The following is a 17413-nucleotide window of genomic DNA, read 5'->3' as shown; positions in this document are numbered from 1 at the left end:
GAAAATACGGTATATGTATGTGATGCATGATACCGTACATAGGAGATTTATTATGGCCTATAATTGATGAGGTAAAATATTAGAGCACTAGATTATTTTGATAGTTAACTTGTTTTATTAAGTGAAATAAGCTAAATGAAAGTGAATCAACTCCATCTCTAGTTTCAAATTCAACTTAAAATTCCCACATTTACATTTGCAGATTACAGGTTTTGGATTTGAAACAGGAAGACAAATCTCGTTTGCATTTCGCAGCCCAGGCTTGAGGGCCCAAATTGTAGGAATTAAGTTGATATTTACCTCTTAGCATGACTCTGCTCTTGTCTTCCCATGCTTCAGCCACGTTTCAAACTAATTTTCTGCAGACGCGCATGCCAGCGCATTTTTTTTTGCAGCACAAACACGTTTATGAATGTTTCATTGGGTGACTCAGTACTCAGGAAACGATTTGTTATTTCAATATGTGTGGTGCCTGTCACTGCCAACGAGGCCAGCAGTGGTAGTCCGGAGCTGTTGATGAAGTGCTTTCCCAGCAGTGGCGTTGTTGCGGTGACCGAGGGCTCTCTAATCTCTAATCCCCCCCTCTCGGAGCTTCCTGTCCTTCCTCGCGTTTCTCTTCTACCCTTTCAATACGGGAACAAGAGGGTGACGGGACACTCCGCAGCATTGGTTTAAAAATATGCAGAATTTCTCCCGCCATTAAGCTGAATTCATTTCTCTCTCAACTGCCTTCAGTGCTTGTACAACCATTCGGCACCCTTTTATGCTTGCAAAGCTGAATGGGAGTCTTGTAAATGATACAGTAAATGAATTACTCAAAAGCTAGTTGGCAGGCTGGCTCTCTGTTGCTGCCCAAAAAGCTCAACTTGGCCTATATGCCAACATTTTTTTCTTTCTTAAGGCATGTGCTTGTGAGGGACTTCCCCTCCTTCCAGACATTGTCTATAATTTTGTCCAGACTGTCGAGGGGTCAAGCAGCGATCTAATGTGAGAGGAATTTTCCGAAAACTGTAACCTCAAAAGTCCGTAGTGGCGGGATTATACAGTAGCGTGGTGATGTTTGCCATTTTAAAAGCCCACATTTACCAATTTAGCATGAAAACACTGCAAAATATAAAAAATTCCACTATTATAACTTCTCTTGCAGGGATGCATATGACAGACACTACAATGGTCACCATCTCGGCTATGTAGAGGAAGAGGAGGGATTGGCAAGCAGTTTTCGAGGGAGCTGCAGCTGTCACTGCCGGTCCGCCTATACAATTATCTTTAATTTTCAATTCAAGTGCCACGTATTGTTGTCAGATGGACACCATCAGTGAGTTAATTGGGTTGAATTAGCAGCTGGTAAGGATGTTGCCATTATCACCGTTTCCATGTTTGATTTGAAGCACCGCTACCCCCTCGAAATTCCTGCACTTATTTTCAACACGGACTAAGAAAAGTGTCCATAATGAGACATGATGCATGGGAAAGTCCAGAATCAGCAAGGTTTAATTGGAGTGACAGTGTCTGGACAGATATAAAGCTGCACCCAAGCTGCACCCAAGCTGTCCCAAGCTGCACCTCTAACCACTGCTCCACAGCTCCCCAGTTTCTTAACATGTTAAAAAAAATGGCATGAAATTTAGTGGCATAAGTATTAATGTCAGTTTTGTATCAAGTGCTAACGTGAAGAGTTAATTTTAATTTAGACTGGAATCAAAGGGCACCAGCTGTCCAGAGGTGACTGTGCATGAAAACCTAGGAAGCATATGAACCAGGCTAACTTTTACCCTGTTGCCACAATTCATATCCAAGTCTGTCACTTAAAATATGCATCAAACAACAAAAACAACGTGTTATTTTGTGAATTTTAAAGACATTGGCAGAAGTATTTTAGACAGGGCTGCTTCCTGCTCCTGCCTTGATGCTAAGACATACAGACTTTTATACAGTTTCATACTAAAAGCACAATCAGATTGACTTTTCCTCTCTTCCCTTTACAGTGTTAATACGTGCCGCACATCAGCATTGCATCGCCTTACCTCTAAAATCCCAAACAAGTCAAAGAGAAAATGAAAATTGAAAAGGTCAGCCCTCACGGAGCTGTGTTTTGTGTTTTTGTATTCCCTTTTAAAAAAAATAAAAAATCATGCACTGAGTCGAAAGGGGCAAGACTTGAAAGAGAGAAATAGTGGCGAGATGACAGGCAACTGTTGCGACCCACCTCCCCTTAGGAAACCCAGCCATCATGTTGTCAGGCCATATCGATCTCCGAGGAAGAGTGAAAGAGTCTGTGGTGTAGAGAAAGAGAGAGAGAGAGAGGGGAAGGGAAGAATATTCGTTTCCAAAAGTGGCTGGTGTGATTTTATTATGCTCGGTGAAAGGGTGACATTTCAGTAATGCTTTATTCCTCACTTTGGCATTTCAAATTAATAAAAGCCTCTAATATCTATGCAGATTGAAAAGATGGAGGACGAGTTGACACACTATGAGCTAACGCGCTGATGAACAATGCAGCAATTTCCCTCTCGCGCTCCCTTGTTCTTTCTTTCACTCATCTCAATTTCATCCCAGTTTCTATCAATTTCTCCGTGATGACCCTTGCGTCTCGTCGGAGACGGGAGCTGGGAGCTGAGTCAGTGTCCTCTGATTTTCTTGGCAATGAGGGTGCACCCAGAATCAGTGACAGGTTCCCGTGTGAGTTGAAGCTGTTTGTATAAAACTAAAAAGTCAAAATTAATAATGCATTGATTTTAGAGTAGCTTGTTAGCATTGGTATTTTTAGATTGGAGACATTCTGGGGTAACAATTAAAAATACATTTTCATTTTTATTCTGTTTGTTACATTTTCCTGTGGTATTAATCCTAATAAGCACGGCAATTGAGATGCCAGTTTTGAAACTTTCTACAGCAAAAAATTAAAATGACATTAGCCTGTTTAGTCGGAAGAGCAAATAGGTAGACTGTCCAATATAGAGCTTCTGTTAGCTGCGAGGCTAGGAAGCTAAATCATGCTGATGAGTTGGCGTATAGTTCATTCATTTATCTTGTGGATGCACTCTGTCTCTTCAATATGCTGAAGTGGCTGGAAAGCTGACGATAGGGTTCAGGCTAGTGCCGACGGTTGCGGGACACACTAGGGCCAAAACTAGGGCCACAAGCCAGTGACCGACATCAACACTGGCGCACATATTGCTAAACTAAACTGGGGTACATACTGTATAAGCACCATGCTCTGTGCAAAGTGTAATCACAAAATACTTAAAGATTTTACAGCATTGTTAAATCCCAGCTTTGCAGTTTATAAGCGTAAACACAGTGTTATCACAGCTAAAGCCAATTAGGCACAAACCTCCAACCCCAGACAATGTCTTTCTCACTACACAATCAAAACCCAGTGATGTGTTTATTCTGCACGCAAACATCCGCCCGCGTTAAGTATTCTGACCAAAGTGTCTCGACAAGCGAGATATCAATTTTTACCACACAAGCAAGCGGCGTTTTTATCCAGAGGCTGCTCTGGAATACAGAGTGCCGCAAAGATCTACCAAAGAGAATTAAACATCCTCTCATTATAGCAATGTTAAAGCTTTTTATTGAATCCTGACATCAGAGGGAACCTAATCCCACACACAGCCAAGCTCGCACAGGCAGAAACCTGCAACCACACACACACACACACACACAAATCTGCAGATAAATATACAGATGGCACATGCATATATAGGCATATAAACAACAAACCACCAATATATATGTACAGATCACTTTGATTCATGCTTCTATACACGAACACACAATCCAGTGCACACATGCACACTTGAAAGCTCACCACCACCATCCCCTTTGATAATAACGCAGTGTTAAATTTACCCCAGTGGAACTCCACACGGGACGCCGCATGGGACAGATAATGAGGCCAGGTGTTAATTAATGTGGAGTGCGTTTCCCCTCGTCCGCCGACGCCCTGTGCATCCAAACAAGGCTGCGGCCCAGGATCACGGCGCGGTTGATTTCCCAGGCACTGTACTTCAAAAGGCCAGACTGGCTGTGCTGCAGCCCTCAAAGGGACTGCTTTGGCAAGGGCTGCGTTCCAAAGGGCGGAGTGTTTGGCATGTGGCAAATTGAAACACGAGCGCCCGGGAGAAATTTGCGTCGTTGGTTTTGATCGGGCGCCTGCGCCAATAGCAAGTTACAGTCATCACCTCTGCGCCCTGTGATGCTGTTTACATGAGAACCTGATACATGTGGGTTTTTTTCATCTTGTTTGCTTCGTGCAGCCCCACACATGACGCTCAAAGGAACGTGTTATCTTTGCATAGTTACACATAGTTGCTGACACAGACGTCTAATGGATATTTTCGTCAGTTCCTCCGCATCAGGTGTAGGGTCTTTATTGAACCTGTCTACAATTGAAACCCATTCACTTACTCACAACCTTATAACCCTGGAGGAAATCTGAATAGTCGGACAACAGAGCACTTACAGCACATCATCTTACCAATGCAATTTCTGACACAACTGCCGGTGTACAAAGTGTTCTGTTTGTCCCATCGTAACCCCAAAAGGACATCTGTTGAATCCTCAAAATAACTCATATTAGACACTGTGTCTAATCCATCACATCAAGCATTGAGTCTAAGTTAAAAGTTGGAAATTAGAACTATACGGTTATAGTTTTACTGTTAACTACCAGGAATTGTGCACATTAGCATAGCTGAAGGTTAGACTCAGACCCACTACACTAGCTTTTGTATACCACCATCCAGGAACCACTGCTAACTAAAAAGTCAGGGTAACTTGCATTTGTCTTTACTAGTCCAGTGTTAAGGGGGAACTACTGTTTTTAACAACCTGGACCTTATTTCTGGCATAAATTACGATTGTTTACTCACCCATATAACTTTTGTGTCATTTGCACTCGTTCAGGAGATAATTAGACCAGCGTATATCCATATAGCGGGATTGACAGGGCACCGAGACGCACCCGCGACCATTGGCCATAGCAGTAACAAATTACAGGTAAACAAGCCGACCGTCGCGGGTGCGCGCGCCACTCAGAGATGACATCATCCAGGTCAGAAGACATCATCCGGGTCTGTAGGTCAATCTACAGACCCAGATGATGATAGCAGGTAACTCCGGACTCAACGGGGAATAGCACTGGCGTATCATAACAAAATATTGGCGAAATGATTGGCGGCATCTCGGTGCCCCAGTCACTCTCATTATATGGATATACGCAGATCTAATTATCTCTCCTGAGCGAGTGCAAATGACACAAAAGTTATATGTGTGAGTAAATGATCGTATTTTATGCTAGAAATAAGGTCCAGGTTGTAAAAAACAATAGTTCCCCTTTAAGAGTACATTTGAACAGTGAATAGTTGTTGTTGTTCTGAAATTGCCCAACAGCTGAAATTAGACAAATCAGAAGCAGGAAACTAATTTACCATAAGTTACCCTTGTGTATTTATGAAATCAAGCAATCGTGCCAAATAGTGCTTTTTTACTGTTTGTTTGTTTTCTTATACATGCATTATATTGAACTGCCATTATGCACTGTGAGGTGTCTGACATTCATAACCCTTCAACCTCCGAAATGATATGATAGGTCAGACGTGCAATCCGCCTGTCCTTCATTCCTCTGAAGGTCAGAAGAATGAAAAGCCTGGCTCTGTGGTGAGCCACTGCTGGCCCTGACTGCAGGTCATTAAAGCTCTATTGAGTTTCTGCCAAAGCTCTGACTCTACCAATATCTCACCATGGCTCATCTCAGCTGTCTGTTCCGTCCAGCTTATACCAAGCCCTGCAAGGATCAACCCCGAGTCTCTGTGTTCACTATACACTCGAGCGTTCCATCTCCTAAAAAGTCGACCTAGCTCTACCTGGATATCGCCCTTTTGCCCTGTCTTGTGTGCATCACCACAAGAGTATCATCCTCAGTTATTGGGAATTGACCGTGGTCCTTGATGGGCATCTTTGGAGTTTCGTCAAGTGGTGCTTCTGCTCAAATCATCGTCACATTTTTGTTTTTCCCGGATCATCTACCCAATCGCTGAACCACAGCAGAGCCATATCACCAAACTGTCATTTGTCAAATTTCTTCTCCTCCAGTGCACCCTATGAATGAGGATGGGCATCCGGAGGTGTGATAGAGGGGGTTTGGACCAGCGACAGGTCTGCAGGTGTCATGTGGCAGGTTAGGAGGTGTAAGGCCGAGCAGGATGATGGGCTGATTAATCCAGTAACACCTCAGGTCCAGTGGGAGAGACTTCTCTCACAGCCACAGAGGCACTGAATCAAGGAAGTTACTGAGTACAGCACAAACCAACAAAGCACACACAGGTCGTAATACTGAAAGCGTCGCTGAGGCCCTTTGTTAATGATGGCATTATACCGTCCAGTTAAATGCAGTGACAATTGCTACGACAGTTGTATGATCATATATTCCAAGATCCATGTCTGCTCATTGTTGTACCAACACCAACACTGACGTACACCTACACTGGCTGCCCTACACAGCAAATCATGAATGGGCATTGTTACACTACATATCTATCTATTGTATTTGGCAGACCCTATGACCCAGGAGGAACAGAAACACATACAGCAAATTGTGTTTGCACTGTTAAAAAATGTAAATAATATTGCTGTTAAAATTACTTCATCAAAATAAAGTAATTTATTATATGTGTGCCCTGGGCAATAGTCAATAAAACTAGAATTAAGGTTAAATGAAGTGTGTGCAGCCTAATGGATGGACACAAAAAAAATATAGAGCTAAATTACATCCTGAACCTGAACACACACTTTAGTTTGTTGTAGATGTTTCACCATTGAGTGTTTTCCGTGCTCACAGCATTTTGACAGCTGGTAGACAAGCTTTAAACTATACAATAATATCAGAGCCTTTTCCTGATTACAGTAGGAACGTACTGTAGTGCCGAACTTCTACTCGCTTCTAGTCACAGCCGCCCACCTTGACACGGTCAACAGGGGAAATTCAAACAAGAGAACCAGTCACAAACACCACTCAGAATTGGAGTGCTATGCTCCCAAATTAATGGAGCCTGTCTAGACAAAACAGCTCCTTGTAGGCCACCCGAAACTTGATGGGTTCTGTTGTCCAGAGTTACATTTTGCCAGCAGCAGGAGTTCCCATATGGCAAATAATGAAAAAACAACAGAATTAATGTTACAGTGCCGCTTTAAAGTTTTAGCGCCATTCAGAATTTTTTACTTATCTGTATGAATATACAGAAGAAAATCAAATTCAGAAGTTTAATTGCATCATCTTTGTCTACTTTCAGGACTTTGAAAATCATTTTGAAACCTTTTTATTCAGAAATGCAGAAAACTTTGAAGGGCGCAAAACCTTACACGTTGTACTGTGATTTCTTCTTCTAAGAAATAAAGAACATATTTGCAGTAATAGGCTGCAATGAAAACTTTCTTTTTGTGACACGTTTCTCCCCAACACTGATTGATCTGAGGATGTTAATATAATTAAAACTTTGGAATAAGCGGTATTAAAATTTAGTTTGAGGCAACATATACTCCAGTATTTATTGTGTATGTGTGAGTGTCATCGGCATGTCTGTGCATTGATTCTGTTTTTGTAAATGCAGAGGTTTTCAAAAAACTCAGCATTCAGAAGCCAATCAACCATTATTCGATTGACCCTCAGTGTGATTGCTGCAAATTACTGACAAACTATGTTGTATTAATATCATTATTATATCCTCCCTCTGCTGTACAATTTATGCACTAAATGATTCTTTTATATATATATATAAATAAATTTCCCCAAGGACTCTTTGATAACATAGCACAAATTTTCTATCCTGAAAAGAGGGCATCGCTCAAAGTAAAGCCAAATTAATTGGCTATGCATTTCCTAAGCAGGGCTGTGTGTCTCTGAGCAAATTTATAGAGAAACAAAGCGGCGAGTGATTTCTGGACTTTAAGCTCAAATGTCACAATTTTGAAAGCAAGAGCCTCCACCTTAAAGGAGGGGGGGCTCGAGTGGGAAACTGTAGTGAGTTCAATCTGTGATCTGAGCTCCAGGTCCAGAAATCTGTCAGCCCAAGTGATTGGTTGGATCGCCTGTGCCCATTCTTCAACAGCAGCTGTCATTGGCCAGAGAATTTATCTGCCGAGCCATATCCTCTGTCAAAAGGCGCATCAACAGGAGGTTGCGCTTTGTCAATCTCACAGGCCATATGTCACTCATTTAAACATCTGCCTCACAGCACATCATGTGCCCATATATGTGTGTGTGTGTGTGCATTTTTGTATGCGTATTTTACACTTTTTCTGTTACCGGCGCAGCTCGTTTATTTGAAAATAAGCCCTATTTGGTGCAGATTTCTGTGCCAGTACTTCACTGATTTTATTGATGATGATGGGTGTATAAATGGTTTATTCTGTGTTGCACTCTTCACTCATTTATAGTTCATTCACACCTACAATTGGTGCCTTTATAAACGAATCGAACACAGCCGTGAAATTACATCTAATGACACACACGCAAGAGCAGGAGCGCGCCGATTGCTTTATATTACAGCGAATGACATTTGGATGCTCATTCCGAGCTCAAGTCTGCCTCTGTTTTCCTTGTTCTCTTGCTCTCCTGCTGTGTGACTCCCTGATATTGGATTGACCTTATAGGCTGCAGAGATCAGGACATCATTAGCCGCGAACAGCCGCAGACTCGCTGCTCAGGCCTCCAGCACTAAGCCACTGCCCCCGGACGGATCATATAGCACTGATAGAAAGCAGCTGGGCTCTGTTACACGGCAGCCATGGTGGCAGTAGAGATGTCAGCAATACCGATAAGAGGCAGGCCATTAGAAGCTCGTGCAGTGTTGCATGTACTGTAATGTCAATAGGTGTGAAATAAGGAGGGCGGTCTGGTGACCTATGGCATGAACTTATGTTCGTGGGGCGTACAAATAAAGAGCAAATGTAAAGTTAATTAAATTATTTTTTTTTTCACAAATTAGATTCTTCTTTGTTGGATAATATATACGTTAGAAAGAAAGAATCCTTGAGATTCCCTTTAAAGTGCTATAGGTTGAAGATGTAGCATTCAAAAGAGCCAAAACATTATGATCAGTTAATTGTGTCCTGTTAGCTGTGCATATTTGTTAAGCACGGTTTATGCCTCTGCGGCACATAGATGTCGTAACCTACCCACGTAGCCAACGCCGGTGCGAGCCATTTATACTCGTGCTCTCGTCAGTCTGGCTCGCTGTAATCACAGTAGTCGGCACTGTGTCTTTTTTCCCAGTCGGGCTAATTTTTGTTTCTACTTCCTGCTTCACTTTCAGTAATGGCGAATGACACTTTTGCCGAAATTGAATCATATCAATATTTCATTAGCCTCATAGCATAGTTGCCTAAGTCATTTTTTAGCCACTGTTACAATATCGAATAAAAAATACCAATGTGCTTGCTAAAAATTGTGTTTTTTCTTGTTTTCCGAAAGTGTTAAAATATGACTTAGGCAATTATGCTATGAGGCTAACGATTTATATCTCTGAACCTCCGCAGTTAACCTTTGCTCGATGCGTTCCATCTTTATTGATCCAGCCGGACCAATCACAGCTCTTGAGGTCTGTGTTGCCGTGACCCATAGTTACATTTTTGGGGGACTGCACATCAGGCTACGCCGTTAGGGTCTGCGTAGGGTCTGGTCTGTTGCCATAGCTGCAGCGTAAAATTGACGCAGAAGCCTAAACGGCGCAATAGTCAGAACAGTCTGAGAAATCTTTAAGCTGAGTTTGGGTCAAGCTGTCTAAATGCTTGCCACTACAGCTCCCACAATGCAGTTCTCTTTTCTTTAGGCACTCTGTGTCTAGAAAATGCATTGTTCAGTCTTTACACCTTATTATTATTTTCAAATGTATAAAACCACTTTGAGAGATACTTTATGACTTGCTGGTTGAGTGCATAAAATTTGTGTACTGCCCCTTTAATGTGCAACACGTTTGATCCATAAAAACACAGCTGTGAGAAAGCACAAGATAAATAAATAGAGCAGGAATCATTTAATGATGACATATTATTATACAGCTATGTCGGTGTTCAGTATATTCTAGTGAGCAGCCGTATTTCAGAATTTCAATCAGAAATACATTTAAATGCATACATTTTCAACAAATTTCTTCTGCAGGTTGTAGATTGCTTATCAGCAGTAACACATCTCTTCATCACTCATCCATGCTAAAATGATATTTTCATAGCTGTAATTCATTTGTTAGGCCAGGTCGCATTTTTCAGTTGGTCGATATCTCATTTTGGTACACAACTCTTGTTTCTTTCAGATCCTCTGCCGACTATTTTCCTCTCCCACAGCCATGATCACAGGTAAAGGATCAAGTTGAGAGGGTTTATTGTTTTTCAATAGCAGCCCCCCCGGCACAGTACCAGAGCCCTTGGTTTTAAATGACCACAGAGGGTATTGATCTTCATAAGGCACTGTTTTTGTTGTTAAATAACCACCACAGGAAATCCAATGAAAGGTCCTGACCTTCCTCTAAACCTGTCAATTCACCTAAACTGGACTATATGAAGGCGTACCAGTATGGTAGGGTTTACTGGGAGAGAGTACGTGTCACTTAACGTTCAACTGGAAGAGTGCTTTTGGATCACTGAGTGTTATTAATGATGGACGGGGCTTTTATGAAAGGTCTGTCCGCGGCCGGCTCTCATATGTGAACCGCTTGCTCGGATAGAATGATCACTTCCCCGAAGGCCTGAAGTTGAGGCAGGCACAGAGAGAATGATTATGGATCAAATTTATGACTACTTTCCACCGGCCTCAGAACACTTCTGCTGGTGTGATGAGGCAAATTTCTCTCTCTTTAAAGCTTCTATTTACTCAGCTCCTCACTGTTCTGCCAGGAAATTGTTTTTCTCATTAGCCACGGACACTGCGGCCAGAGTTCTTTATATCGTCTGCGAGAAAAGGCTCCCATTTGGCGAGAAGCAGCCGCCCCACTGCTCCCCAAACCGAACCGTGAAGTGAAAATTCATGCACGGGAACGACGGCGGGGGAAATCACTCTCTCATTTACAATGTCTGCCTCCCCCTCTCTTCCGCTCCTTGTCTTGTCAAGGTGTGAGTTCTGAGCAGACCTCCGAGGCTGTTCAAGAGCAAGCGAGGGGAATATAACGAGTCTCAGCACACACCATCGGTAAACAGTTGACTTAAGAACAATTTATTGCCCTTGTGGCAGAACTCCTGCAGCCACCGTCCTCCTTATTACCCCTTAACTCACTCTTTCAGATATCTCTTCTTCTGTATTTCTGGTTTCAGGCTACACCGTGGCCTTTCAAGCTTTGCGCTAGCTTTGCATGAGTGTGGGCGTGCATGGGCGCGAGTGGTGAGCACTTTTAGCAACTGAGAGCTTTCTTTAAAAACACACTGCAAAAAAAAAGGTCACATTTTCTCCTCCTACTACTCTCTCTCATTCTAACACTTTCTTGTCTTAGCAGCATAACCCTTATTACCCTCCTAATTGGATCATGCAACGCTCGTTTGAGTCAGCTGAGCAGGCCTAGTGACCCACAATCCCTCAGTCTTGTTCTTCCTCATTGAATAGTTATCTCCTCTGGCCGCGGAGCAAATCACCGATATCGCAGTCCCACAGGAAATAAAATGGACTCTGGAGATCTGTATCTAAAACTGGAAAGTCAGCCATACATCTTCCTGTGAGGAAGATGAAGTATCAAATACATTTTTTTTCTTCCTCTGGGCGAGAGTAATATAAGGCACTTGCTCAAAGACAAAGAGCAGCCATTGGTCTTTTCAAATGAAACATAATGGTGCCTGCTTATCAGTATTCCTGCCAGTGATCTTCACTCGACAAAGTGGCAGTCTGGGTTGAATGCACTGCAATATCAGGGAGATAAGTGACTAATGTTGCAGATAGCACCGCTCTCACCTTTAGATAATTTTGCGTGTAGAGTGTCGGATGATTGCTGATTATCGAACTGCTTTACAGTGGATCTGAATCTCATCAGCACTTAACCTCATTGTTCCTGGAGCAGAGGTGAGAGGAATGTCAATTGGAGTGTGTCTTGTGCTCCCTGGCCCTGTTTCAGCTCTCTCTCTCTCTCTCTCTCTCGCTCTTCCTCCCTCTCTTAACCATCCACTCACACTTGCACACATACAAATACATTCTGCATGCGCACACACAAGCAGACGCATTCACAGCTCTCTTTCCCTCTCACAAACAAACGCAAACACATCAAGAGCTCCCCTTCTTTCCCCCCCCCACAAACATGCTCACACAAGCATCCCCACTCGCTGAATATCCATGGTACAGAGCAGACACGGGCCCATGAAAAATGCATGTCCCTTTGCGGGTTTCATAAGAAACACTCATCGGGATTCCACTCCCATCTCAGCCGAAATACCACACAGGAATATCAATTACGCTGGCAATTTGGGTGGCGGTGCAGGCAGGGATAGCGCGGGGAGCGGGAATATGGGATGCACGGTGTCATCTTAATGAGACGGTCACCGTCTCCCGCGGCTTTAAAAGCCAACGCTGCTCGTGCAGATTAAAAAATACACATTGGACTGAATCTGATTGAAATGCTATTGAGTACAACGGAGGAATCGAGACAGGGTAGCAGCCCAACGAGATCACGGAAAAGTAAATAACTTTTCTGGGCAAAGTGGACCAACAGCTGACCCGTGAGATGCTTTAGTTTTGCAATTATGACGGCGAGAGTAGTGCAGAGAGTTGCTTTAAAACTGTTATAGGATTCCACTTTTTTTGGCTGAATACTTAATTCAAAATTAAATATTTAAATTCCTTTTAGGTATTTTTAGTTGCTGAAATTCCCTTCCAAAAAGCGTAGCCAATCCCAGCCATGGTCATTGCACAAAACTACAATTCCAACACTGAAATTTCATATATTTTCAAAACTGGTCCTTGATTTAAACCGTTTTTTCATCACCGAGCTGATCGATTCTGATCAAACTTTTATCAGTTGGTTTGCTGTAGGGTTACCTGCTCCTCGGTTAGCGGAGGCAGCAGCTCTCGGATACAATCCACAAGAGGAACCTCAAGCAGCCTAACCCAAGAAACTATTAAAACATGCCCAAACATCCACTTTTGGAAGCGTAATTTAATGAAACAAAACCAAAGTATAATTACTGTTCTGCAGGTGTTGCTTGTTTTTTAATTATTGCTGCTTTTCTTGTGTTTCTTTTATAGTTTTACTTCCTTTTGCGCATTTTTTTAAACATGTTGCATTCACATCACAGTACACACCACATTACTGCAGCACTGCATGAAAAGGTGGAGCTATTCGGTGCGGCTTATGTTACATAAAACTGCAGCAATAGGCAAAGTTCGACAAGTGAAAAATGCACTTAAAATTAATTATGTCCTGCTTCCCTGAGTGCACACAAACATTTGAACTACATTTGTTATTTAGCATATTACTGTGTTTTGTTTAACTAACCCTAAATTAGTCAAAATGTAAGTTCTAGAAGTTGCACCACACACAGGATGAAGAGAAACATGTTTAATACGAGAGAAACACATTTAATATGTTTACTGACTTGTATCTAACTGTGTTTTCTCGTAGGAGAATCCTTATATGTGCAACAACGAATGCGACGCCGACACCGAGGAGCTGGCTCATCCTCCCGAGTTGATGTTTGACTTTGAGGGTCGTAACCCAACGACCTTTTGGCAGTCAACGTCATGGAAGAAATATCCAAAGCCCCTCCAGGTCAACATCACGCTGTCATGGAACAAGACAATCGAGCTGACGGATGACATCGTGCTCACCTTTGAGTCAGGTCGGCCTGAGCAGATGGTCCTGGAAAAGTCGCTCGACTACGGCCGGACCTGGACCCCTTACCAGTTTTACGCCACCGACTGCCTGGACGCTTTCACCATGGAACCCAAGGCAGTGGGCGACCTCACCCAGCGCACCCTGCTGGACATCATATGCACTGAAGACTATTCCCGAGGCTACGTGTGGAAAAACGACAAGACTGTACGTTTCGAGATAAAGGACCGCTTCGCGCTGTTCGCTGGCCCTCGACTGCACAACATGGCCTCGTTATACGGGCAGCTGGATACCACCAAGAACCTAAGGGACTTCTTCACAATCACTGATCTGAGGATTAGGCTGCTGAAACCAGCCACTGGAGCCACCATGGTGGATGAGAACAACCTATCCAGATACTTCTACGCAATCTCTGACATCAAAGTGCAGGGCAGGTAAGGACCATTTGCATATGTTATCACTTATGGCTAGAACAAAAAATAAAAAGTTACTTCAGAAATTATTCAGACCCTTTCACTTTTTCCATGTTCATTGTGTCAGATTTCATTGTAATTGGATAAAACTGACATTTTTCAACTTCAGTTACCCGTGATTAGAATTTTGTAGAACTGAAATCTCTCATTTACAAAATAATTTAAGCCTTTCCATTCAGTTAAGCCCGCTTTGGCGTTATTATAGCTTTGGGATTTCTTGGGTAAGTTTCCTCAAGTTTTTCCACACCCGGATTTGTGCATTTTATCCCATTCATCCTGACAGATCCTGTCAAGCCTTGTCAGAGTGGATGGGAAGCACTTTTTTGCGCTGACATGCACAAGCTCTTCACAAATCAAGGTTGGTCTTGAAGCCAGGCAGCAGCGAGTTCCTAGGATTTCATGGCCCGGTTTCTATCCTAGGGTTCCTAATCAATATCCAGTCCACTGAGTTCTCACAGGTGGAACCTGGAGAAGGGTCTGAATAATTTGTGATGCAACTGCAAATTACACCAGCAAGTGCCTTCACTTTGTAGATACACTATTTTAATTCTTAAGTGAAAAATAGCTGGCTGTTTTTCACCAATTTAAAGCTTCCTGCTGAGTCGTCTGGTAAACAACAAATGTTATGTTCACATTCAGCTTTTATCTCTAGAAAGCATTGCATGTACAGAATACTTGAGGACAAATTGAATTAAATTCCTTCCCATATAAATCACACTTTACAGAGCAGAGTTTTAAATATCTAAATATTTTGGATCGTCTTTGTTTGCCATTCTGTGGAATAGCATGACACCTGGCTAAGAGAAATCTCACTGGACCTCTGTCACAGAAAGCACAAAAAGAGCTGCCAGGTTTCTACACATTCAAAGTGGCGCTTGTTCAAAGGGACCTGTGACCAGGGGTCAGTACGGCTCAGATTCCCATAGTCCGTGCATTGGCAGAAGTTGGAACTAACACAGCATACACCGATTAGCACTGACTTCATGGGAGCGCTAATCAGTGGAAATCATATGGTAAGGTGATCAGCAGGAATGTAAACCTGCCGACTGTTGGCTATCAATGGCCTGTCATGATTGACTGAATGCGATATAAACCAACCAACTCAGGCGAACATCAACAGCAACAAAAATTTAGGATCATAGATGTTTAGAGAGTCCAGTTTGGGTGCAAAAATGCATAATTTAAGAAAAAAAAAACACTCACTGAACATCATATTTAAAAGGTGCCCTGCAAAGTTTTCTAGTAAATGTTCAAATTAAAAAGTTCAGCGTTTTAAAAAAAACTATTTATGTGCACCCCCACTTGTAACTCAGCAGGATCCCTTAAACTTTTCCAGATATGAATGGAGGTCTGGGTCAGATAAGGAGGCTTTCTAATTAAAGGGAAGTGGCTCATGATTTTATGGGTACATTTTCAAAATTCTGAACTAAAAGGAGGCTGAATACGCTTCACCTGCTTTAAACTCTCTGTTAGAGTTTAGTGCAGTGTTTACGTTGCTAAAAGTCAGCCCAATGTTTTTTTTCTTTCCTCTCAAAATAATCAGACTTGGGGTGAAAGGGTGCAGCCTGGGCTGATACTGAACTTTAGTCTCTTAAATGATTTATTATAAGGCTAACTTGACAAGGACAGAGGGCCCGAGACTGTGAGCTGCAGAGAAAGGAAACCATTTTAAAGGCATGTCTTTAAAAAAATCAAATCAAATCAGGGACACAGTCTCATAATATGATATGCACAATTATTGGGCTATGCAGTTTTGGCCATTAACATTTTCAAGTCTACCTATAAAAACAATAATATCGGCAATCTAAAATCACACTCCAGAGGTATCTGGTCGTCTTCCCCTTATCTGTGTGTGTATATACGTAATATTTGGTGCAAAAATTGATCATTTGGGTTATTTATCAGTCAGTCTAGCCAAGTTTATGAGTTCCATACCAAAACAAGATGGAGCTGTGTTGCCTTCACTTTAGTTTCATTAAAGTTGCAGTAAGGGATGTCTGCTGTCTCCTTTAAACATTCCTTGAAAAAAAAAAAAATAATTCTCCGTCTGCCATTTGGTGCTGGGCAGATATATTTTTCCAGATCTGACTTTTAACTTTTAATTTAACATGTTTCTGCGAGTAAAACCTTACGTTTGGACTCAATTTCACATTTTAAAACCCACATTTTTCAGTACAATGAGGAAGCATCCGGCGCATGTTTAATATAAACAGCTTGTAGCGTGGCTCAGTATAATCTTCCTTTCAGTGAGTCATCTGAATGCCTCTGTGATTTTCAGGGAACGGAAACATTGTCATTTCATGACGCATGGAAACGGCCCACATGACGGTCGTAAAGCTTCCACAGCTGCTCTCCAAATGGGACCTGTGTTGCTTGCTGCAGTTGGTTTATATGAGGGTAACTAGGTTGGTAATGACCCATCAGATGGGCCCTAGGTGAATTGAAACAGTTAGTCTCTAATTAGAATTCAGTCGACTTCAATGGCAGATTAGAGCCATTAGCATGTTGGCTAATTGGTAGGAGACTAATCTTGTAATTAAGAGCATTTGCAGCTGATTAAATGGTAATCATCGGGGACACATCAGTGAAACGTGAAGACATTCAGAATTGCCAGGCTGCGGTTCCAAATTTAGCCTTGCCCTCTTTAATAAAGAGCAGATTCATGGTTTAATCTGTGCGGCGGCTACAGTTTCTGCCGTGACACACATTTTCAAAGGGTGCTGGTTGCAGAAACCTGAACAAGTTACTCACTGAACATGAGCTGTCACAGACGGCAAAAAAAAAAAAAAAAAAGAACCCGACAAGGCTTCATTACACGTGATGTCTTTGATCACATGTCATAACAAGTTTTTCATAATAGCGCTTTGTGATATTCCCAGTTCTGCCCTATATGAGAGCTGTGCATGTTCTGCAGTCAGACACAGTCTTCCAATATTCACGCTTGTACTGTAAACATGAATTGATGAGTTCTAAATTGCAAGGCCTGCTACCCTGCGCAGAATAGCATCTCCCACAGATATCTTATTTTGCCATTCATTAGAAAGAGTAGCAAAAGGTTGGACGTGGGGAAAATAAGCTATTTTGCCCAATTTTCTCATCCCGCCCCTGGGCATCCAATTCAATTTTCGACAA

The 17413-nt window shown here is 42.3% G+C and overlaps 1 protein-coding gene across 1 annotated transcript in view; it reads left to right on the top strand.

Annotated features, from left to right (window-relative positions):
- LOC311489555 (netrin-G1-like) overlaps nucleotides 1-17413 on the top strand; it is a 53785-nt gene that overhangs the window by 9772 nt on the left and 26600 nt on the right. Inside the window, exon 2 of the mRNA XM_084546684.1 lies at nucleotides 13599-14242. Coding sequence (XP_084402810.1) covers nucleotides 13599-14242 — 644 coding nt within the window. The remainder of the gene's footprint in view (nucleotides 1-13598; nucleotides 14243-17413) is intronic.

Source organism: Chelon labrosus, assembly GCF_963514085.1.
Source record: "Chelon labrosus genome assembly, chromosome: 6".
Lineage (NCBI taxonomy): Eukaryota > Metazoa > Chordata > Actinopteri > Mugiliformes > Mugilidae > Chelon > Chelon labrosus.
Note: the sequence above shows the minus strand (reverse complement) of the source record. Positions and strands in the feature narration are given on the sequence as shown.